The following is a 26,280-nucleotide window of genomic DNA, read 5'->3' as shown; positions in this document are numbered from 1 at the left end:
AAATGCAATTCCACAATTTTGCTATATATTCGACTAGTAGTGGTCAAATAGTTTGTTAGTTCCAAACGAAGACAAACCTCAACACTTTGTAAAATGATACCGGAATTTTTTGAAAATCGTGAAATCTTTTTAACTGGTGGATCGGGTGTGTATTAGTGATAAAATTTTTTTTATATAATTTCACTAACGAGTTTGGAATATATATATAATATATAGCGATATGAAAAATAATAACAACAGTTGTATGTGTTTACAAATTCATATAAAATAAAATAATTTTTGATAAAAGAAATTTGGTGTGCAATGTATGTAAACGAAACTAAGAAACACTGTTAGAATTTCCGTTTCTCTTCCTTTCCTTGACATAACAAAACATTTTCTTAACAAAATGAGTGAATTCTGCTGTGAAAAATAATAAGACCGTTTTTCGTTTTGGTACAAAAAAAAAAAAAAAACAAAGATATTAAATTTAAAAACTTTATGTAATTGTAAATAAGTGCATAAAATATATTCATAGCTTTACATTAATTGCTAAATAAATAGGTCTTTTGTAAACTTTTTGTGAAATATCGGTAGAAAAAGGCACTACGACCACGCTTACCAAAAATATATAACAAATTTTAAGCAAAAGCGGTTATTATAAAAATGGTTGGTATATTTATGCGTAAAAAAAGATCCATTCATCGGATCTAAATAGAGAAGAAATTATCTAAATGTCAAACTTGATTAACTTGATCAACTTTTGCAGGTTGGTAGAATCTTGATGTTTTGTTTGCTATTGAACTAAAATTTTGACAAAATTTTCTAAAGAAATAAAATTTTAACAAAATTTTCGATAGAAATAAAATTTTCTATAAAAAAAAAAATTAAAACAAAATTTTCTACACAAATAAAATTACTACAAAATTTTCTATAGTACTAAAATTTTGACAAAATTTTCTAAAAAAATAAAATTTTAACAAAATTTTCTATAGAAATAAAATTTTCTATAGAAAAAAAAATTACGACAACATTTTCTAAACAAATAAAATTACAAAAAAATTTTCCATAGAAAGAAATTTTGGCAAAATTTTTTATAGAATTAAAATTTTAACAAAATTCTCTAAAGAAATAAAATATTGATAAAATTTGCTATAGAACTAAAAATGTGACAAAATTTACTATAGAAAGAAAATTTTAACAAAATTTGCTATAGGACTAAATTTTGACAAACTTTCCTATAGAAAGAAAATTTTTACAAAATTTGGTTAGGTTAGGTTAGATGGCAGCCCGATGTATCAGGCTCACTTAGACTATTCAGCTCATTGTGATACCACTGTGGTGAACTTCTCTCTTATCAATGAGTGCTGCCCGATTCCATGTTAAGCTCAATGACAGGGGACCTTCTTTTTATAGACGAGTCCGAACGGCGTTCCACATTGCAGTGAAACCAAGAATGCTATAGAACTAATATGTTGACAAACTTTTCTATAGAAATAAAATTTTGACAAAATTTTCTATAGTAATAAAATTTTGACAAAATTTTCTATAGCAATAAAATTTTGAAAAAATTTTCTATTGAATTAAATTTTGAAAAAATTTGCAGAACTAAATTTTTGACAAACTTTGCTATAGAAATAAAATTTTCTATAGAAATAAAATTTTCACAAATTTTTCTATAGAAATAACATTTTTACAAAATTTGCTATAGAAATAAAATTTTCTATAGAAATAACAAAATTTTCTATAGAAATAAAATGTAAAAAAAATTTCTATGGCAAAAAAATTTTGAAAAAAATTTCTATATCAATAAAATATTGGCAAAATATTCTATAGAAATAAAATTTTGACAAAATTTTCTAAAGAAATAAAATTTCTAAAAAATGTTCTATAGCAACAAAATGTTCATAAATTTTCTATAGGAATAAAATTTTGACAAAATTTTCTATAGAAATAAAAATTTGAGAAAATTTTCCATAGGTATTAAAATTTTGACAACATTGTATTTCTATAGAAATAAAATTTTGACAAAATTTTCTATAGGAATAAAATGTTTACAAAATTTTCTATAGAAATAAAATTAGGCCAAAATTTTCTATAGAAATACAATTTTGACAAAAAATTTGAGAAAATTTTCTATAGAAATAAAATTTTGACAAAATTTTCTATAGAAATCAAATATGGCAAAAACTGTCTATAGAAATAAAATTTTGATAAAAAATTTGAGAAAATTTTGTATAGTAATAAAATTTTGACAAAATTTTCTGTAGAAATAAAATTTGGACAAAATTTTCTATAGAAATAAAATTGTGACAAACTTCTATAGAAATAAACTTTTGACAAAATTTTCTATAGAAATAAAATTGTTACAAAATTTTCAATAGAAATAAAATTGTGACAAAATGTTCTATAGAAACAAAATTTTTAAAATTTTTATTTATAGAAATAAAGTTTTGACAAATATTGTGTAAAATAAAATTTACACAAAATTTTCTACAGAAATAAAATTTTTACAAAATTTGCTATAGAACTAAATTTTTGACAAAATTTGCTATAGAACTAATTTTTTTCTATAGAAATACAATTTTCTATAGAAATAAAATTTTGACAAACTTTTCTATAGAGATAAAATTCTGACAAAAATTTCTACAGCAATAAAATGTTGAAAAAAATTTCTATAGCAATAAAATGTTGACAAAATATTCTAAAGAAATAAAATTTTGACAAAATTTTCTAAAGAAATAGAAATTTCAAAAATTGTTCCATAGCAACAAAATGGTCATAAATTTTCGATAGAAATACAATTTTGACAAAATTTTCTAAAGAAATAAAATTTTGGCAAATTGACAAAATTTTCTATGGAAATAAAATTTTGACAAAATTTGCTAAAGAACTAAAATTTTGAAAAAATTTTTTATGAAAAAAAAATTACAACGTTTTCTATAGAAATAAAATTTTGACACAATTTTCTGTAGAAAAAAATTTTTGACAAAATTGACTAAAGCAATAAAATTTTGACCAAATATTCTATAGAAATAAAACATTGACAAAATTTTCTATAGAAATAAAATGTTGACCAATATTCCTAGAGAAATAAAATTTTCACAAAATGTATAGAAAAAAAGAAATAAAATTAATAACATTTTTTAAAGAAATAAAATTTTGACAAAATTTGCTATAGAACTAAATTTTTTCCATAGAAATAAAATTTTGACAAGCTTTTCTATAGAGATAAAATTTTGACAAAATTGACTACAGCAATAACATTTTGACCACATATTCTATAGAAATAAAACATTGACAAAATTTTCTATAGAAATAAAATGTTGACCAATATTCCTAGAGAAATAAAATTTTCACAAACTGTATAGAAAAAAAGAAATAAAATTAATAACATTTTTTAAAGAAATAGAATTTAAATTTTGCATGTTCTATAGAAAAACAAAGTTTTTAAATTTTTTTCTATACAAATAAAGTTTTGACAAATATTGTGTAAAACAAAATTGACACAAAATTTTCTATAGAAATAATATTTTTACAAAATTTGCTATAGAACTAAATTTTTACAAAATTTGCTATAGAACTAAATTTTTGACAAAATTTGCTATAGAACTAAATTTTTTCTATAGAAATAAAATTTTCTATAGAAATAAAATTTTGACAAAGTTTTCTATAGAGATAAAATTTTGACAAAAATATCTACAGCAATAACATTTTGAAAAAAATTTTCTTTAGCAATAAAATGTTGACAAAATATTCTAAAGAAATAAAATTTTGGCAAGATTTTCTAAAGAAATAGAATTTTTAAAAATTGTTCTATAGCAACAAAATGGTCATAAATTTTCCATAGATATAACATGTTGACAAAATTTTCTAAAGAAATAAAATTTTGGCTAATTGACAAAATTTTCTATGGAAATAAAATTTTGACAAAATTTGCTAAAGAACTAAAATTTTGAAAAATTTTTTAATGAAAAAAAAAATTACAACATTTTCTATAGAAATAAAATTTTGACACAATTTTCTGTAGAAATAAAATTTGGCAAAAGTGACTAAAGCAGTAGAATTTTGAAAAAGATTTCTATAGAAATAAAATTTTGGCCAATATTTCTAGAGAAATGAAATGTTCACAAAATTTTCTAAGGCAATAAAATTTTTATAAATTTTTTATAGAAATAAAATTTTGACAAAATTCTCTTAAGAGATAAAATTTTGGCAAAATTTTCTATAGGAAAAAATTTAACAAAATTTTCTAGAGAAATAAAATTTTTGACAAAATTTACTATAGCAATTAAATTTTGGCAAAATAGTCTATAGAAATAAAACATTGACAAAATTTTCTATAGACATACAATTTTTATAAAATTTTCTATAAAAATAAAATTTTGACCAATACTTCCAAAGAAATAAAATTTTCACAAAATTTTCTACACCGAAAAAAAATTTTACTATTTTTTATGAAAAATGAACTAACCCGTAGTAAGAATGACCATGATTTGGCGCCAAAGATTTTTTTCATCTATATAAGTTCATGATTTTCTTATAAATTAGTTCATGTATTACATCGTATTTTAGTTCATTATTACTATGCTGTGGGAAGAATATACTTAAACTCATTCAAAATATTCCTGCTATCCGGAAAAATGGAAAATTTTTTGGGAAACCTGTATTAAGAAATTGGTTTGAAATAAACTGTTTGTCAGTATAATTTTCAAAAAAGTAGAGAAATTGAGGAATCAAAGGTACAACAAGCCTGTATAAATCTAAGAAATTTTTCGTACAAAACAAGTCAATTTTCTATAACCACCAGTTTTTTATTTCAAAAAATTATTATTATATTACACAAAATTATGGGTTATGATATATGATAAAGGAAATATTTTTATTAGTACGTTGGATGCAGTTACTTGTCGGTAGTTAGTAATTGCTTCTTCAAAAGAGTAATATTCTATGTTATTAGGACTAAACTAATTAATTTAAATTTCCATGTTTTCTATCCATATGAAAGATATATGTGGCATAAGTTGCTATATTCAATTGAATTGTCCAATTTCATCGATTTTGGCTAACTTTTGTTGGGCGGATTTGGCTTATAAGCATCTGAAATTGCAAAGTTATACAAAATATAAGAAAAATATTATTAATTAATTAATTCTATCGTTCATATTGATCTTTAACTTACGGTTTTCAAGAGTATTTCCTAGAGCCAATAAGGATATCAGCTTAATTAGTATTAAACAGTAAGAATATTCAAAAAATTACCATTACGAGACCTGTCTACCTGCAAGTGAAAAAAATAATTTTTAATAAATTGAAATTTTGGTTTTATTAAAAACGGAAAAATACCGTTTATAGAAAAACTTACCACATTGAAAAATCCATCCAGTAGGTACATTTTTGGAATCATATCCATGGACAAATGGGACGTTATTGAAATTATTCTCAGAATATATTTGAAATAAAAAATATTATAAAATTAGACATAATTTCCACTTGTCAGTATAGCATTTAGTATTTAAGGTGGATATTAAGTTCGAGTTTAGCGGCTAAAATTGCAATTTCCATGATAAGTTTTCTTTAATAATCCATTATAAAAAATAATCTTTATAAAAAACTTGATTTGGGCTATTCTCCATCAAGTTATATTTAAATTTGTATCGAAGACGTATAATTTTATACTTAGTGATTTATTTTTAATTTTAGCGGCTAAACTCGAACTTAGTACTCACCTGTAGGAATTGCTGTAACATAAAAAATATAGATTCAAAAAAATGGTTGATTCTCAACCTGTGATCCAGATGTAGAATAAATATAAATCATCCTATTACCACTCATGTTGTATATTTTTTATGTAAATCAATTTAAAATCTGCACTAATTTTAAACTAACATATTAACAGAAATATACAGTCCCTTAATCTGTTATTTGTTTTTTATCAATAAAAAGCGTTTTTGATTCCTCTAACATCACATCATTCACTTCTCAGTTTCTAAAATGTTTCGAAATAAATGTATTTTCATTAATAAACACCAATACCGCACGTACAATTTTGCAAAATTAAATCCACGTGTGCACTTCATAAATGCATCAACATAACTGAATGCAACAATAAAACTCAAAGACACAAATAGTCATAAGGGATACATACCTGCCGTAAAGAAAAACAACTCCACACACACACACGATCCCTTTCTGATCTCGCTATTGCAAAAAAACAACTCTCACCACAAAAGATACCAACAACACACAAGGAAGGTCTCTAGAATCAAAACAACCAACAACAGCATAAATGACGCAATAACAAACACAAACAATCATACGAGATATACACAAATTGTCTCTAAAAACTCCCTCACATGATGCACTCACATTTTCCAGTAGCACGTTTATTGATTAGTTGGAATTCTATCTATAAGTTAAGGCAAAATATATACCAAATCTATGAGGAATCTATAAAAATTATATACACCTGTCAAGGATTATATTAACTAATTTTTATTCTATTTTAACTAAAATGTTCAATGTGAGTAAAACCACTCCAACATATAATAAAAAGGGAAATAATCTGTAGGTAGTCATCGTACGAATCGGTAATGTCGTTAAGTTAATTTTTACTACAAAAATTTTTTTCCATACTAAATTTTTTCTTAGTAAATTGTCCACATTTCGTAGTAAGATTTTTATATTGCCCATGTATTTTTATAATAGAATCAACGATGCATTAACTACTGTGTTGGAAATTTATTTAAGGAAAAATCCTTCCCATTTCGTAGTTAGTGAACTAAAAAACATTTACTGAATTTTTATAAGTTTTGCTTTAGCTAAGTTAATTTTCGTTGTGGTTACGAAAAATGAACTATATTACAGTAAATTTGTTGAACTATGTGGACGTCAAAATGGTCCTTAAATTTACAAGACACTTTTTTTTCTGTGTAAGGCAATAAAATTTTCATAAATTTTCTAAAGAAATAAAATTTTGACAAAATTCTCTAAAGAAATAAAGTTTTGGCAAAATATTCTATAGGAAAAAAATTTTACAAAATTTTCTATAAAAATAAAATTTTGACAAAATTGTCTATAAAAATAAAATTTTGACAAATTTTTCTAAAGAAATAAAATTTTTACAAAATACTCGATAGAAATAAAATGTTCACAAAATTTTCTGTAGCAATAAAATCTTGAAAAAAATCTCTAAAAAATAAAATTTTTACAAAATTTTCTACAGAAATAAATTTATGACAAATTTTTCTATACAAATAAAATTTTGACAAAATTGTCTATAAAAATAAAATTTTGACAAATTATTCTAAAGGAATAAAATTTTTACAAAATACTCGATAGAAATAAAATTTTCACAAAGTTTTCTGTAGCAATGAAATGTTTACAAAACTTTCTGTAGCACTAAAATTTTCATAAGACTTTCTATAGAAATAAAATTTTGGCAAAATTATATTTTTTTGTTTGGTAGTTTTTTTAGTAAAATTTTCTTCAAATTTTGGTAGAGTATTTTTGTATCGAGTGAGAACCGTGGCTGGGGTGCAAAAAAAGTGTCATTGTTATCCAAACAGAATATTAGACAAGATTTAAAGTTAGCTAAAAATCAAGTCGATTGGCCTAAGCAAAAATGGCGTACAATTTTGTGGTCCGATGAAACAAAAGTCAACTTGTTTGCTATCCAAGGACTATCCATCAAGAATTCAATCCCAAATATACTTTGAAGACGGTCAAACACGGTGATATGGGAGTCTATCTCGTAAAATATTATGGTGTGGAGTTTCTATAGAAAACACAATGCTACCGTATGCCGAAAAAAATTTGCCCACATAAATGGGACTTCCAGCAGGATAATGACCCAAAGCATATGGTAAGGTACACAAAAAAGTGTCCTGAAGTCACTTTAAAAGTGTCACATAAAAATTTGTGGAGCGAAATTTTTGACAGGATGCAATTGACATCAATCAGAATAAAAAACAGCGAACTCCATCAAAACATGCTAACTCGACTTAGCGTACTCTGGAATGAGGGCATCGATATGAAAAACACAAAATTTACACAATAGTAAGGATAAATTTCTTTAAAATAAAGAAATTTTAATAAAAAAGGAAGTTACAAATCTGAGTCTGTAATTTTTTTTACTGAGTTCAAATCTGCGTGTTGAAAAAAACACATATGTTTTACTCCATATCTTTCCGAAATTGGACTCTGACTATTTCCAAATTTTACACAGAAAGTAGAATTACTATTTTTTCTTATGTGTATTTTATTTTTCCTACACCAATAGAAAACAAATACGTTCCAAAATCGTGAACGGATGGTAACAAAACGAAACGGAAACGTCCACGAAAAATTAAACCGTAATGTTCACAGGCATTCATGTTGAGATGACAAAGCATTGAAAAGATTTATTTCTTTACTTTATTAAAAATAACTAAAAAATTTTTAATTTCAGGAATTATTGGAAAAGCATTAATTGATAAACTTCTACGATCCTGTAATGTTGGCAAAATCTATGTTCTATTGAGAACTAAACGTAATGCATCCGTTGACATACGTTTACAACAAATGAAAAACGACAAAGTAATATATACGCTAAGCAGGAAAACGAGATAATGTATCACATTTAATTGAATTAATATTTCCCATAGATATTTCGTCGTTTGAAGACTCAAAAACCGAATGAATTCGATAATAAAGTTGTTCCCATAGCAGGTGATATAGCGATGCCAATGCTAGGCATAAGCCCCGCAGATGTAAAACTAATGGAAAATGTATCAGTTGTATATCATAGTGCGGCTACCGTACGTTTTAATGAGCCCATTCTAAATGCCATACAACTTAATCTTGGTGGTACTTATGAGGCTATACAATTTGCAGAAACTCTCAAAAAATTGGATTCATTCGTTTACATCTCGACGTTCTTCAGTAATCCGTATTTGGAATTTGTTGATACCAAAGTCTATGATCCACCTATGGATTGGAAGTTTTGTCTAAATCTCATTAAACGCAAGGATATATCCTATGAAACAATGGACATTTTAACAAGCAAGTGAGTATACTATTTAGGAAGATGATGTACAAGTAATTTCGGCAAGATCTGCATTGCAGCATGCTCTGAAGAAATAAAATTTTCATAAAACGACTTTTCGCCGAAAATGTTTATTTTAACGAACTTTAACAAAAACATTTTAATTTAGAATTTTTATTTGGAATCACAAATTGACGTGTTGAATTACAATCAAACACCCAACAAAAAAAAGAAAAAATTGGAAGTTGTTCGACAAACATTTCTTTTAAACGGCATACCGGGACCCTCCACAACCACCACAAAGTTTTTCCATTTCCGAAAGTCAAAATTTAAATTAAATTTAAAAAAAAAATATACACAAAACAATGAAAATAAAATTAAATATTTCATTTCTACAGTGATTTGAGCATGGGTCACCTGACTTTTTCACATACAAGGAAGTTCTTTAGAGAACTTAAAAAAATATTTTAGAAAAATATTTGATAAAAACAACTTCACCGCGCGCTGGTGAGATTTATTTATTTCATTTATAAAGTATATATTCAGGGTCATGATGAAATTCTGAGTCGATCATCCCGTATATCCGGCTGTCGTCCGTCTGTGGAAATCACGCTAACTTCCGAACGAAACAAGCTATCGACTTGGCACAAGTAGTTGTTATTAAACGGTGATATGGTCAAAATTTGGTCAAGGGAAAACGCGTGTAAATCGGTGAAATCGTTTATTTAAAAAATCAAATTAAATTTCTTTTTCAAGTTCAATTAGTATAAAATTCAGGAAAAATATTCAGTTAGGCTTTCGCTTTTCCAAATCCGAATTGCCGGGCCTAACGCTTGACACCTGCCATCAAATTCCCTTAATGTCATACTGCATCTATTGCCTTTAGACATTTCGGCCAAACAGTCAGCTGCAATATTAGCAATAAGAGAAGTGGTGAATTGGCTGAGAAGTAATGCTCCAAGCAATATTGGCATTAATATATACTCAGTCAACCTGCAATAAAATCCTTGGACTCTGTGTTCCTCAACTCGAAAACGGCCATCGACTACCGCAAATCTCTCAATGAGATGGCTGAGCAGCACAATATTCACCTAATATGGGTGCCTGGCCATAGGAACATACCGGGGAACTGCGAAGCAGATGAGCTAGCAAGGCTAGGAACTACCTTACATATTCCAGGGGAACTAGAATCTGTTGGTATGCCTCTGGCTACCTGCAAGCTCTTACTGCGTGAGAATGCTGTCATGATGGCAAATGTTTGATGGGAGAATTGTAAGGGTTGTAACGACACCAAGCAAATATAAACTTAAACCGCACACTAGATATGCTAGTGTTCTCGAGACGTCAGATATCACTCCTGATATCTGCTATAACGGGTCGCTGCCTGATAGGCGATTTTGCAAAAACTATTGGTTGCTGCCATGATGCGGAGGAAAAGGAATCTATAAAACACCTCTTGTGTGAGTGTCCTGCATTTTGTGTAAGGCGTAAGCAAATTTTAGGGGCATATAGCTTCAGATTACTGGCGGACCTGGAAAACGTTAACTTAAGCAGTCTGCTAATGTTTTTGGAACAATCTGGTTGGTTCAACAAAAAAAAAAAAAATATTCGAGAAGGTTCAACGGTTAAAACTAGAAGTGCCCATATGTAATAGGTACTTTTAGTTAATGTGGTATCATAATGGACTGAATAGTCTAAGTGAGCCTGAATCTCAATCGGGCTGCCACTTTAACCTAACCTAACCTAACCTTGACAGTTTTATGTGCTTGAAAATATCTGCTACCTTTCCCCTTCCTTTTGCCGTATAAAACTCCTGTCCCGGAAGCTGCTTGTAGTCGGCTTTGACGTAGGTTTCGTCGTCCATTACCACGCAGTCAAACTTCGTCAGCATCGTCGTGTACAGCCTCCGGGATCGCGCTTTGGCCGTCGTATTTTGTTTATCATCGCGATTTGGAGTCACTACCTTCTTGTAAGTCGATAGTCCGGCTCGTTGTTTGGCTCGATGCAAGGTTGTAGACGATACACCCAGCTTATTTGCGGCATCTTGGAGAGAGAGGTTAGGGTTTCGCTTGAAACTACCGGCAACTCTCTTTGTCGTCTCAGTGGCTATCGGTTTTCTATTTCCCCCCGATCCAGACTTCCTGGCTGTCGACAAACGTTTAAACACTTTAATTACATTTGTAACGGTTGATTGGCAACTTTTAGCGATTTTGCCAGCTTTGCGTGCGAGTACACTGAAAAAACAGTGAACCCTTTTCCATTGCAAAATGAACTAAACTGTAGTAATATTGACCATGATTTAGCCCTTAAGATTTTTTTTCAACTTGTCTAGTTTATAATTCTCTTAAATTTTAGTTAGTCCATAACATTGTATTTTAGTTCATTTTTACAATACCATAAGATTTATATACCCCTACCAAGTTAAAAAGTCAGTATTATTTTGGTTTACCTGCTTATTTTGTGGGAAACCCGATAATAAAAAGTGGTTAACAGTCTCCTTAAAATGTCGACGACTAAACTATTTTTAAATCAATCATTCCACAGTACAGAGAAATTAAATAATTAAAGGAACAACAAACCGTTTTACTATTATGAAAATTTTCATACAATAAAATTAAACTTTCTTTAAGCAAAAGTACTTTATTATAAAAACTTATGATGAAAGGTCTTAATACAATGTTTTTGTGAATAAAAATTATGACCACGTGGAACAAGAAAGTAGTTTATTTTAACTCGCTTTTTGGACATTTTGACTTTTCCTTAGTTTTTTATTCATCGTAAGTATATTTCTCACATATCTTGCTGAAAAAAATTGAAGGAATAATGAAAATTGTTAAAAATGAACATGTAATAAAATATAATTTTTTAGCTCTTTAAATTAGCTTTTAACTTACCCTATTTGGGGGCATTTTATTAAATGGTGTAAGGAATTCAACTTTTCTTAGATAAACGTACCTCATAAAGTTTGTACCTGAAACAATTAGAGAAATAATGAATTAAGTAATATATTAACTCATAAAATTGTGTTGTTATTGATGTGAAGGACATAATACAATAAATATTCTTGTTAAAAGAAAGCCAAAGTTTTAGTATAAAACTTACCAATTCTCTATTAAATTGTAAATTATCGAAATTCATTTGGGGTTACTCTGAAATTAAATATTTATTTTTTACATTAAATAAAAACATTAAATTGGTTTCCAAAAAATCTAATTAAAGAAATAATATGTATAAAAAAGTAAATATTCTGGTTAAAAGAATGTTAAAGAAAGCTTACCAATTCATAAAAATGTTTCCAAATTGTTATTCTGAAATTAAATAATGTTTTTAACATTAAAAATATTAAATTGGTTTCCACAAATATTTGATTAAAGTAATACTAAAAACCTGTAATTTTGATAATAAAAAGGTCATAAAAACGTAAATATTCTAGTGAAAAGAAAGCCAATTTTTAAAAGAAAACTTACCACTTCTCTATTAAACTATACGCTGTGGAGAAATATAAAAATTTGCCGGAATCCATCTGGGGTTGCTCTTAAATTAAATATTTTTTACAACAAAGAAAAACATGAAACTGGTTAAAAAAAATAATAATAATAATTACAAAATAATAATATACATAAAGAATATTATTTTTTAAAAGAAAACCACATTGAAAAAAGAACACTTACCTATTTTTGATTAAACTATATGCTGAGGTGTAACAAACAATTTTCCAAATTCATCTGGAGTTACTCTGAAATCGAATATTTATTTTTTACATTGAATAACAAAAATTAAATTAGATAAAACAATTTCAATATACTTTCCATTTCATAATTTTTTCCTAAATATTGAACATTCTTAATAACTTTTTTCTACGCTACCGATCATCACTTCGCCATTGTACACCTCATCGCTAAAATATTAATAACTTTCAGTTAAAAGTTTTAATAAACAAACACCAGTATATGTCTCAAAAAATCAAAATATTCCATACCTTTATATTCCCTTGTTACATACTTGCTAAAATGCAACAGCCCACGCCAACGCCAACTATACAACTGAAGCATGCCAAACAAAACCAAGCAAAACCAAAACATTTCTACAACAACAAAAACACATGTGCCTTCATTGAAAACAACACCTCATCCAGACAAATAAACCATTCGCGAATAATAAACGCACACACACACAAACCACTGAAAGAACAAAAATAAAAACAACCCCACGCTCAGATATACACAACATCCCCATCACTCGCTCATTATTGCATTGCATGCTCTCACTCTCAAAAAAATGTCAAGTAACATCATCTTTACATTAAACATATTCCACTTTGACGAGAAAGATCTCTGTACTATGCATTAGTTCATTGCATCTGTCCACAATTTAATCTAAAAACAATACTCTTAAATGCATATCAGTATAAGAACGATGAAACGTTTAACTTAAAATTAGCAAAAACTTCATGAAATGATATCTACCCATTTTTGACGAAAATGTCTATAAATTTAATTACATGTGAACTAAAAATATTTCATTGAGAAATGTTGTACCAACTATTATTAACTATAGGAATTGCCAGTAAGAAATTGCTATCCGCTTTCAAGTTCAATTTTCGTAAAAAAAATATTTTCTCATACAAAAACTCTTTATAGTAAATTACACTTATTATTTAGAAAGTATTTTACATTTCATAAGTAGTTTTAAAGTATGACGAAAGAATTTTTAACTACCAGTTAAGAAAATTTTTAAGGAAATTTCCATCGTATTTTCTAGGCTATGAACTAAACGATTGCTACTTAAAATTTGTAAAATTTCCTTTCGAGTAGTTAATTTTCGTTAAAGATACGAAAAATGAACTAAAATTCTGGAAAATTCTTGTAATAAATTATTGTAAAAATCTTCTTAAATTTACGAGACAGTTTTTTTCTGTGTAGCTCGGATTTTCACGATGCGCGAGCAAAATTTTGATACGCTGCTCTTCTTACTTGGACGGCATTTTGACAACTGAAGAATGAATTCCAAAATCAAAATAGGAGCAACATTCTACACACACACACCTTCAAAATGAGGGGTGTTCAGGTTTTTTAAATGCAAAATTGAAAGAAATACGTCAAGTTTATATTGACTAAATTTTGACCGTATCACCCTTTATATACTAACACCATGTACCAAATTTCAGCCGTATCGGATGAAATTTGTTTCTCTTAGAGGGTCTGCAAGCCAAATTTGGGGGTCCGTTTATATGGGGGCTATACGTAAAAGTGGACCGATATGGTCCATTTGCAATACCATCCGACCTACATCAATAAAAACTACTTGTGACAAGTTTCAAATCGATAGCTTGTTTCGTTCGGAAGTTAGCGTGATTTCAACAGACGGACGGACAAGCTCAGATCGACTCAGAATTTCACCACGACCCATAATATATACTTTATGGGGTCTTAGAATAATATTTCGATGTGTTACAAACGGAATGACAAATTTAATATTCCCCCATCCTATGGTGGAGGGTATAAAAATGGTGAATTTTTGAAAATATTTGTGGTCAAACGTTTCCGATAAGTGTTAGAATCCATAATTATAAAAAATTATAAAAATTATTTATTAACATAGCCAAAATATCACAGAATTTTTTAATTTACACCCAAAACATTTAATTCGGATCACACCAGAGAAGTGTTGCAAATTCAGTGCAACGGCTGTTGAAATGGAGGACTTCCGTCCTATGACAAGCCCATGTTAAATTCATCGCTTCTGCGTCAATTTTGCACCATTTCCGAATTCAAAAAGAACATTTTCATTACTTTTGTGGCGACGCTTTTTTTGCGGGGTTAGGTTAGGTGGCAGCCCGATGTGTCAGGCTCATTTTGACTATTCAGTCCATTGTGATACCAGATTGGTGAACTTCTCTCTTATCACTAAGTGCTGCATGGTTCCATGTTAAGCTCAATGACAAGGGACCTCCTTTTTATAGCCGAGTCCGAACGGCGTTCCACATTGCAGTGAAATCACTTAGAGAAGCTCAGAAATATCACCAGCATTACTGAGGTGAGATAATCCACCGCTGAAAAACTTTTTGGTGTTCGGTCGAAACAGGAATCGAACCCCCGACCTTGTGAATGCAAGGCGGGCATGTTAACTATTGCACAACGGTGGCTACCCATATTTCGCTTCTGATTGAAACTTAATTATACAGGTTTTAAATCTGCCTAAATTTGCCTACAATTTTTTTTTTCTGATTCAATCACGAAATTAATAGATCTAATTAATTTTTTACTTGAAATGCCTTCAATCGTAGAAATGTAGTAGTATCAATTAGAAAATTAATTGAAAGTTAATTAGAAAATGAATTGATCCAATTAAAAAATTAATTGATTCTATAAATGTTTATAATTTTTTTTTATTTTTTTTTTTTATTTATTTATTTGAACGTAAAACGTTATAAAATTCGTGTATTCATATTTTAATTTGGCCTCAGCGCCTATCGGCTATTTAGAGGCTCGTTGGCAACAAAATATAATAACGAAACAAGAGAAAAAAATAATAAATTTAATACAACATTATAAGAATAAATACAATGCTATTAAAAAAAGAGAGAAACATGTTAATGATTTTATCTCATTGGACAAATTGTTAAAATTTATTGAGCCCGCGTATTCAATTCGTTGCTTTGTCGTTTCTGTTCTACAGAACGGAATTCTGAGCTCATTAGCACCACGAGTATTGAATGGATTATGGTTCCTAACAAATGTAATAGTATGGTGACCAATGGAGTGTAAGCTTTTATACACATAAAGATACAATTGAAGACAATAACTTCCATATATGGGAAGCATATTTGGGAAAATATCCCGATATAGTTTCAATGTCGGATATCTCATTGGTAAGTTACCTACCGCTTTCAGCGCTTTATTCTGCAATATTTGAAGCCCTTTAAGATCTGAACTTTTGCAACATGCATATACTATGCTCAAATAATTGCAGTGACTTTGAATCAACGCCTGGTATAAAAGAAGTTTTGTCCTTTGATCAAACTTTTTTCTAAATTTGTATAAAACACCAACTGCAGGTGCTATTCTAGATTTCACATATCTAATATGCTGATCCCAACCAAGATTACTCTGCAAATGTAGTCCTAAATACCTTAAGGAATCTACTTCCATTATTTCCTTCCCATCGACATATATGCTAAACTCGTTGAGAAATCGCGTGCGTGGTTTAAAGCGTATCAACTTAGTCTTAAGCGGGTTTTGCAAATAATTTATTAATACGAGCATATTCCAAGATCAATGACGAGTCACGTTCGGTATAGGGCTTAACCGCACCTTCAAATTTATAGGGATATAAAAGACAAATATCGTCGGCATATATAAACAATCTACCGGTTAACTCCAAATTTCCTAAATCGTTTATGTATAAGAGAAACAGTAGTGGACCTAATACACTGCCCTGGGGAACACCATACCTCAATAATGTAGTATCACTCTTTTCATTACCAATTTGCACAAACTGCGTCCTATTTTCCAAATAACTTTTTAACAATAGAAGTTCCCTACCTCGAACACCATAACACTCCAGTTTAGCTAACAATATATCATGATCAATAAGATCAAATGCCTTACTAAGGTCATAAAATACGCCACCTACCCCACAATTTCCCTCATCCAAACTTTTACATATAAAATTCTGAACATTTAGTACGGCTTCTTCCGTACCGCATCCTCTTCGGAACCCAAACTGGTAATCGTAAAGAAATTAATTTTTGTTTTAATTAAAAAATTTGTTGAATCAATTAAATTTTTGATTGAATATTTTTTAAAACTCAATTAAGACTTTAATATCGAAAAAATTTTGTGAAAATTTTTTCTGTATACCCAGACTGGAGTAACTTCCAACTTAGAAGACGATGTTAAGGAGTTTTAAAATATCTTGCCATAACCCAATTAATTCGATAGTGGATGACAGTCTTTAGTAGAAGTTTCTACGCAATCCATTGTGGTACATAAGATTCGGCCTGGCTGAACTTAAGGCCGTATATACTTGTTACATTTGATTTGTACACTGTGCTTTGTCTGAGACAAACTCAACACTGGGGCAATTCTATATAAAATAAATTATTCAAAAAGCTTCGGCTTCGGTTAATCGGCCACTTCACGTCGAAGACCGATTCGTGGCCCATTATCGATTTTTGGCTGAATATCAAAACAATAACCAGCGTTCATGACCTGAAAACGCAATGGTTACGTTTTGATCTTTCGTGAACGTTTCCGTTTCATTTTGTTACCATCCGTTCACGATTTTGGAACGTAATTTTGTCTATATTTTGTAATTTTGTATTTTGTCTAGCTTATTGATATTTTTCATTCATTAATTTATTCCTCTTGTCTGTTTTTCGTTTACAGATTAGTTGTTGGTTTTATCAACACTTATTGTTTTACCAAAAATCTTACCGAGTCTATGGTCAATGAATATCGTCATAAATTGCCTGTATCGATATTTAAGCCTTCAATAGGTAAAGAACTCCAAAAAAAATTAAATATTATTGCCGTCGAGGTCATTTATGAATATTTCTATTTTCAGTTGTACAAGCTCTTGAGGATCCTGAACCAGGTTTTCCAACCGCATTAACCGGTGCTTTAGGTTTGTTCACTTTGGTGGGTGCTGGAATTCTAAAATCCTTGTATTGTTCTCAAGAAGTTAGATTGGATATTTGTCCCTTAGATGTCAACACTAAAAGTTTATTATACTACACTGTGAGATCATATAAAACGCATACGAACGCGACACGACCATCTAGTGAATGTCCTGTATATATCTGCTCCTCTTGTACACATTATCCAATAACATTAAGAGAAAGCTTGCAGCTGGTAATGAACCATAGAGTATGGGAAGAAACACCGTTGATTAAAAGTCTCCTATTGCCAGGTGTACATTTCACTGAGAATGAAATGATGTTTCGATTAATGGTAAGAAAATTGAACGGTTGAACATATTTTCATCATTTTTTTTAAGGTGACAATAAGATTCGAGATTTGAAAGAAACATACTTTCGGATTTGAACGTTCCGATTTTGGGATAGTATCTCATGAAAAAATGTTTCAATGAATTCTTCCGTTGTGTCATTTGAAGCAGGCTTGTCATATGACCACAGAGGTCAAAGTTGTAGTCCGATTTACGTGCACAGGGAGAGAAATTAATATAGTAACTACCCATGCCAAATTTGGTTGAAATCGAAATCAAAAAATTTGCTGCTAAATGCATCAAATTGGCATCACTGTCCACACACAATCGTGAGACATAAGAAAATATCAGTTGTATATCATTGGCGTAGATATGGATATCATAATTCCGGACAACATTTACTACGTCATTTATGTATAAACAGAAGAATAAGGGTCCCACGACAGACGCCTGAGGTACCCCTCTATTTAGACCTAAAAAATGGGAGTAATTCCCGTCCACATATACTGTCTGCAATATTTCACCAAGATGTCAGCGAATTAAAGAGTTAGCGGGCTATTTAAATCCAAAATGTTAGACTGGGGACTTATCAGCTTGTTTATCAAAATTGCATGACTCACAGAGAAATGAAATAGAAATAAAATTTTAACAAAATTTTTCATAGCAATAAAATTAAAAAAAAAATTCTATAGATATAAAATTTTGACAATATTTTCTATAGAAATAAAATCTTGACAAAGTTTTCTATAGAAATAAAATTTTGATAAAATGATCTATATAAATAAAATTTTGACAATATTTTCTAAAACTAAAATTTTGAAACAATTTTTTTAAGAAATAATATTTTGGCAAATTTTTTTTAAGAAATAATATTTTGGCAAAATTTTCTATAGAAATAAAATTTTGATAAAATTATCTATATAAATACAATTTTGCTAATATTTTCTATAGACATTAAATTTTGTCAACATTTTCTATAGAAATAAAATTTTCAGAAAATATTCTACAGAAATAAAATTTTTAGAAAATATTTTATAGAAATAAAATTTTCATTAGGAATACAATTTTCAGAAAAATTTCTACAGACATAAAATTTTTAGAAAATTTTCAGTAGAAATAAAATTTTCTATAGAAATAAAATTTTCAGAAAATTTTCTACACACAAAAAAAATTTTCTTCTGATTCAATCACGAAATTAATTGATCGAATAAAATAAAATTTTCAGAAAAATTTCTACAGACATAAAATTTTTAGAAAATTTTCAGTAGAAATAAAATTTTCTATAGAAATAAAATTTTCAGAAAATTTTCTACACACAAAAAAATTTTCTTCTGATTCAATCACGAAATTAATTGATCGAATTAATTTTTTCATTGAAATGAAAATCACGAAAATGATAGTATCAATCACAGTTTTAATTGGAAATTAAAACAAATGCTTGATTAAAAAATTAATTGATTTTATTAGCAATTTTCAATTAATTTTTTAATTGATTCAATTAAAAATTCAATTAAATATGATTATGGACTGATATGGACCACTTAAATATCATATACTACCACCACGTACCAAATTTCAACCAGATCGGATGAATTTTGTTTCTGCGAAAGGCACCCGGGGTCAAATCTGGGTATCGGTTTATATGGGGGCTATATATAATTATGGACTGATATGAACCAATTCCTGCATGGTTGTTGGATACCATATACTAACTTCGCGTACCAAATTTCAACCGAATCGGATAAATTTTGCTCTTCCAGGATGCTCCGAAGGCCAAATCTGGGTATCGGTTTATATGGGGGCTATATATAATTATGGACCGATATGAACCAATTCCTGCATGGTTGTTGGATACCATATACTAACATCACGTACCAAATTTCAACCGAATCGGATAAATTTTGCTCTTCCAAGATGCTCCGGAGGTCAAATCTGGGGATCGGTTTATATGGGGGCTATATATAATTATGGACCGATTTCGACCAATTTTCGCATTGGTGTTTGAGGCCATATATTAACACCATGTACCAAATGTCAGCCGGATCGGATGAAATTTGCTTCTCTTAGAGCGATCGCAAGCCAAATCGGGGGATCGGTTTATATGGGGGCTATATATAAATATTGACCGATATGGACTAATTTTTGCATAGTTGTTAGAGACCATATACCAACACCATGTACCAAATTTCAGCCGGATCGGATGAAACTTGCTTCTCTTAGAGGCTCCGCAAGCCAAATCGGGGGATCGGTTTATATGGGGCTATATATAATTATGAACCGATGTGGACCAACTTTTGCATGGTTGTTAAAGACCATATACCAACACCATGTACCAAATTTTAGCCGGATCGGATGAAATTTGCTCTCTTAGAGGCTCCGCAAGCCAAATCGGGGGATGGGTTTATATGGGGGCTGTATATAATTATTGACCGATATAGACTAATTTTTGCATAGTTGTTAGAGACCATATACCAACACCATGTACTAAATTTCAGCCGGATCGGATGAAATTTGCTTCTCTTAGAGGCTCCGCAAGCCAAATCGGGGATCGGTTTATATGGGGCTATATATAATTATGAACCGATGTGGACCAACTTTTGCATGGTTGTTAAATACCATATACCAACACCATGTACCAAATTTCATCCGGATCGGATGAAATTTGCTTCTCTTAGAGCAATCGCAAGCCAAATTTGGGGGTCCGTTTATATGGGGGCTATACGTAAAAGTGGACCGATATGGACCAATTTTTGAATGGTTGTTAGAGACTATATACTAACACCATGTACCAAATTTCAGCCGGATCGGATGAAATTTGCTTCTCTTAGAGCGATCGCAAGCCAAATTTGGGGGTCCGTTTATATGGGGGCTATACGTAAAAGAGGACCGATATGGACCAATTTTTGAATGGTTGTTAGAGACCATATACTAACACCATGTACCAAATTTCAGCCGGATCGGATGAAATTTGCTTCTCTTAGAGCGATCGCAAGCCAAATTTGGGGGTCCGTTTATATGGGGGCTATACGTAAAAGTGGACCGATATGACCCATTTGCAATACCATCCGACCTACATCAATAACAACTATTTGTGCCAAGTTTCAAGTCGATAGCATGTTTCGTTCGGAAGTTAGCGTGATTTCAACAGACGGACGGACGGACATGCTCAGATCGACTCAGAATTTCACCACGACCCATAATATATATACTTTATGGGGTCTTAGAGCAATATTTCGATGTGTTACAAACGGAATGACAAAGTTAATATACCCCCATCCTATGGTGGAGGGTATAAAAAGTGACACCAATAGCGCTAAATGGATATACGACTCCAGAGGTTGTATATTTGTTGTGGACTGTATGTGGATATTGGATAAGCAGAGAAGACAAAATCCCAAAATTTCACACTAGCAGAAGGTTCGATGGATGAAGTTGATAGGCGAGATAATATTGTTATTTGGGTTTTGAATTGTCCCTAGATCAATGAGAAATCAGCCCAATCCAACAATAATTCAAATAAAGAGAAATGGGACGTAAAGTCAAGTTGGTTAGATTTTAAGTTAAGCCTTTATTCGAGGATGATCTCACCAAGTAATTCCATCCGTGGCTGCCGGAAAATAAGAAGTCTTTCCTGCCAGCCAGGAAACCTATCGATTTTCTTTTTAGTTAATTTTTTAGCACTAGGTGAACTGAAATTATCTTTTGACATATATCGATATTATTATCTTTAGTGCAATTCGTACAATTTCATACATTTCAAGTGATTCTTAAACCGTAATATTTTTCCGTTACAATTCAAAATTCAGAATGATTAATTTCAATACATAGTTCACTCAAAAATGGGTTATAGTTAAATTAGTCTAGTTTAGACATATACTAATTCATATATTTTTTTTTTACTTTTATAGTTTTTCATTTATCAGATGATACCAGCATTGTTTGCTGATCTTATAGTAAAATTAAAGGGTTCCGATCCCGTTTTTTTGAAAATTCAACGTAAGGTTTTCATTACGTTGGATGTTATGAAACCCTACATGTTTCACAGCTACAAAAGCCATGGCGTATCATATGTTAATGAGATGTGGAATGAACTGAAAGGGTAAGAAGTGAACATGAGAGAAAAATTCTATAGATTCTCATTAAAAAAAATATATATTTTTCATTTAATAAAAAATGTTAAACAAACCATTTTTAAAATAATGAGTATTTAAACCTTTCGAAATATTTGAATGTTCAAAATTATTTCAGCACCGACTTTGACATCAGTGTGTGGAAAGATATGCAATACTATAATCATAATATTCGCTTCACCTGCGATTTTGCAATCAAAGCCCGCGATGTTCTAATGGATGAAGATCCATCAACACTTCCCCTTGCTAAAATCCTTCTTAAAATGTAAGTTTCTTTGAAATTTTTAGAAAAACAAAAATACTAACATCCTTTTTGTGCTTTGTAGAAAAAAGCTGTCATATCATCTGTTCCTCTTCTTTATGGCCTACAAAATGTATGATAGTGTTCTAATTTCAATTCTAACACAATGAGACAATATTGTTTTACGCTTGATAGCATATATGAAAATTAAAATCTATTAATAAAATTGTACGAAGTTATTAGAAAATCTTTTATGGAATTATTTTATATAAAAAAGTTATTCATTCTAGAATATAAGAAATAATAAAAACAAAACGGAAAACTAAAATGTTATTTCACAAAAATTTATTTATCTGTTCACTAGCATAACCCGACCCATTTCGCTGCGCCTCACGAAGCATAAAGGGTGATACGGTCAAAATCCAATATAATTCAATATACATATGTATTTAAAAAACCTGAACACCTCTCATTTTGAAGGTGTGTGTGTGTAGAATGTTGCTCCTATTTTGATTTTGGAATTCACTCTTCAGTTGTCAAAATGCCGCCCAAGCAAGAAGAGCAGCGTATCAAAATTTTGCTCGCGCATCGCGAAAATCCAAGTTACTCGCAAGCAAAGCTGGCAAAATCGCTAAAAGTTGCCAAATCAACCGTTACAAATGTAATTAAAGTGTTTGGGGAACGTTTGTCGACAGCCAGGAAGTCTGGATCGGGGAGAAATCGAAATCCGGAAGCCGCTGAGACGACAAAGAGTAGTTTCAAGCGAAACCCTAACCTCTCTCTACGAGATGCCGCAAATAAGCTGGGTGTATCGTCTACAACCGTGCATCGAGCCAAAAAACGAGCCGGACTATCGACTTACAAGAAGGTAGTGACTCCAAATCGCGATGATAAACAAAATACGACGGCCAAAGCGCGATCCCGGAGGCTGTACACGACGATGCTGACGAAGTTTGACTGCGTGGTAATGGACGACGAAACCTACGTCAAAGCCGACTACAAGCAGCTTCCGGGACAGGAGTTTTATACGGCAAAAGGAAGGGGAAAGGTAGCAGATATTTTCAAGCACATAAAACTGTCAAAGTTCGCAAAGAAATATCTGGTTTGGCAAGCCATCTGTACCTGTGGCTTGAAAAGCAGCATTTTCATAGCTTCCGGGACTATCAACCAAGAAATTTACGTGAAAGAGTGTTTGAATAAACGTCTGCTGCCTTTCCTGAAGAAACACGGTTGTTCCGTACTGTTTTGGCCGGATTTGGCATCTTGCCATTACGGTAAAAAGGCCATGGAGTGGTACGCCGCCAACAACGTGCAGGCGGCAGAGCCAGAGCTCCGCCCAATTGAGAAATACTGGGCTATTGTCAAGCGGAAACTAAAGAAGACCAAAAAAAAACTGCTAAGGACGAGCAGCAGTTAAAGGCAAACTGGCTTTCTGCGGCGAAGAAGGTGGACAAGGTGGCTGTACAAAATCTGATGGCAGGTGTCAAGCGTGAGGCCCGGAAATTCGGATTTGGAATAGCAAAAGCCTAACTGAATATTTTTCCTGAATTTCATACTAATTGAACTTGAAAAAGAAATTTAATTTGATTTTTTAAATAAACGATTTCACCGATTTACACGCGTTTTCCCTTGACCAAATTTTGACCGTATCACCCTTTATTTTCGTTAACTTAGTCAACCACATCCTTCGATCTGAAAACAAATCCGAAAAGATTTGAACTCTTTTAAAGAGTAGGGTCAGGGGAAGTCTGGCACAAAAACTAAAGTACTGATTAATCACTCCATGGTTTCCACACACACAAACAATTTTTTTTCTGATTCAATCACCAAATTAATTGATCCAATTAATTTTTTAATTGAAATGTCTTCAATCACGAAAATGATAGTATCAATCATAGTTTTAATTGGGCATAGAAAATTTCTTGATTAAAAAATTAATTGATTTTTTCAGCAAATTTCAATTATTTTTTAATTGATTCAATTAAAAATTTAATTGATGTTGATTGCAAAACTCAATTAATTTATTAATTAAAAAAGGTAAATATTTTTAATTACTCTCTGAATTGGCATAGAGTTTTTATTTGGATTAACAAATGATTGTTTGAAATACATTTTTAATTAAAAATTTAAAAAAAATCAGTACTTTTTTTTAACTGAATTAGTCTTCAGAATTTGATTAAAAAAATAATTGTATCAATTAATTTTTTAATTAAAAATTTTAAAATTTTCAATCACTGACTTAATTAACTTAATGTTTTTATCATGATTAAAAAGTTAATTGTATCAATTAATTTATTAATTGAAAAAATTTTCAACTTCAATTAACATTTTAATTGGAAATATTTTGGTGATATTTTTTTCTGTGCATACACATTTCAAAAAAAATTGGACTACTTGATTTTTTGTTTGTATACAGAAATAGGCATAAGCATAGGAAGGCCTCTGGGGAGGGGCTTAGATACACCCCCCCACGCCTACAAAAATGTCAGCCCCACCAGAATTTAAAACCCTACTTACATTTTTATACAAAAATAAAACAAGTATATACAATCGCACAATGTTCCGCTAAAGACTTTCGTGCACAATCGAATTACTTGGCTTGTGGTAGCAGTTGCCGATGGCAATGTTTGAAGCCTGATATTTATGAAATAAAGCTGTGTTTTTGGTTTAGTTTAATCAATTTAATTTAAACAAATATATACAGTAGTAAGTTCGGCCGGACTGAATCTTAAATACCCAACACCATGAATAAAAATCCCAGAAGATGGTTAGTGGCACTAACAGAAATATTGGAAATAAATATTAAAACAAATCAATAATGGATTGTTTCTATGACCTCAAGCCGAACAAAATTAATAATCAGAATAAACATAAAATAGGTCAACAACACTCAAAAATATTTTTATAATAGTTTCCTTTAAAAATTTCAGGGGGGTTTGATGACAGATATTTTCCCAAGCAGATCAGTTCAACCAGTACGCTTCCCACAGATAAATGTTAAAATTTGACCTATGAAGACAAGATCAGATTCTGAATTTATAAGAACCATTTTTTATACCCTGCGCCACGCTGTGGAACAGGGTATTGTAAGTTAGTGCATATGTTTGTAACACCCAGAAGGAGACGAGATAGACACATGGTGTCTTTGTCAATAATGCTCAGGGTGGGTACCTGAGTCGATATAACCATGTCCGTCTGTCCGTCCGTCCGTCTGTCTGTGAACACATTTTTGTGATCAAAGTCTAGGTCGCAATTTAAGTCCAATCGCCTTCAAATTTGGCACATATTCCTAATTTGGGTCAAAATAGAACCCTATTGATTTTGGAAGAAGTCGGTTCAGATTTAGATATAGCTCCCATATATATCTTTTGTCCGATATGCACTAATATGAACCCAGCAGCCAGAGTTTTATACCGATTTGCTTGAAATTCTGTACAAACATAACACTTAGTCATATAGTCAAGTGCGCAAAATTTGAAAGAAATCGGTTGAGATTTAGATATAGCTCCCATATATATCTTTCGACCGATATTGGGTTATATGGCCCCAGAAGCCAGATTTTTGGCCGAATTTGGTTGAAATTTTGCACTAGGAGTACAATTAGCAGTATAGTCAAGTGTGAAAAATTTGATTGAAATCGGTTCAGATTTAGATATAGCTCCCATATATATCTTTCGCCCGATATGGACTAATATGGTCCTAAAAGCCAGAGTTTTGGCCCAATTTGGTTGAAATTTTGCACAGGGAGTACATTTAGCATTGTAGCTATGCGCGCCAAATTTGGTTGAAATCAATTCAGATTTAGATATAGCTCCCATATATATCTTTCGCCCGATATGGACTTATATAGACCCAGAAGCCAGAGTTTTATCCCGATTAGCTTGAAATTTTGCACATGGAGTACAATTGGTAGTATAGTTATGCGTGCAAAATTTGATTGAAATCGGTTCAGATTT

At 30.5% G+C, this 26,280-nt stretch overlaps 1 protein-coding gene across 1 annotated transcript; it reads left to right on the top strand.

Annotated features, from left to right (window-relative positions):
* Positions 1–22,652, top strand: LOC142242517 (putative fatty acyl-CoA reductase CG8306). Its single transcript, XM_075314105.1, has 8 exons — positions 1–145; positions 8,429–8,556; positions 8,625–9,025; positions 17,395–17,504; positions 17,573–17,958; positions 21,862–22,052; positions 22,202–22,348; positions 22,410–22,652. The coding sequence occupies exons 1-8, from the start codon at positions 94–96 to the stop codon at positions 22,492–22,494; spliced, it is 1,500 nt and encodes a 499-aa protein (XP_075170220.1). The 5' UTR covers positions 1–93; the 3' UTR covers positions 22,495–22,652.
* Positions 22,653–26,280: the final 3,628 nt, after the last annotated feature.

This window comes from Haematobia irritans, unplaced genomic scaffold, assembly GCF_050003625.1.
Source record: "Haematobia irritans isolate KBUSLIRL unplaced genomic scaffold, ASM5000362v1 scaffold_28, whole genome shotgun sequence".
Lineage (NCBI taxonomy): Eukaryota > Metazoa > Arthropoda > Insecta > Diptera > Muscidae > Haematobia > Haematobia irritans.
This window is presented reverse-complemented; position numbering and strand designations above follow the sequence as displayed.

What these genes read in the sequence shown, in the direction of transcription:
- LOC142242517 (XM_075314105.1), top strand. Translation starts at nt 94, where the DNA reads ATGATACCGGAATTTTTTGAAAATCGTGAAATCTTTTTAACTGGTGGA. An exon ending in CTTTTTAACTGGTGGATCGG is followed by an intron (nt 146 to 8,428) that starts GTGTGTATTAGT and finishes TTTTAATTTCAG; the next exon opens with GAATTATTGGAAAAGCATTA. An exon ending in AACAAATGAAAAACGACAAA is followed by an intron (nt 8,557 to 8,624) that starts GTAATATATACG and finishes TATTTCCCATAG; the next exon opens with ATATTTCGTCGTTTGAAGAC.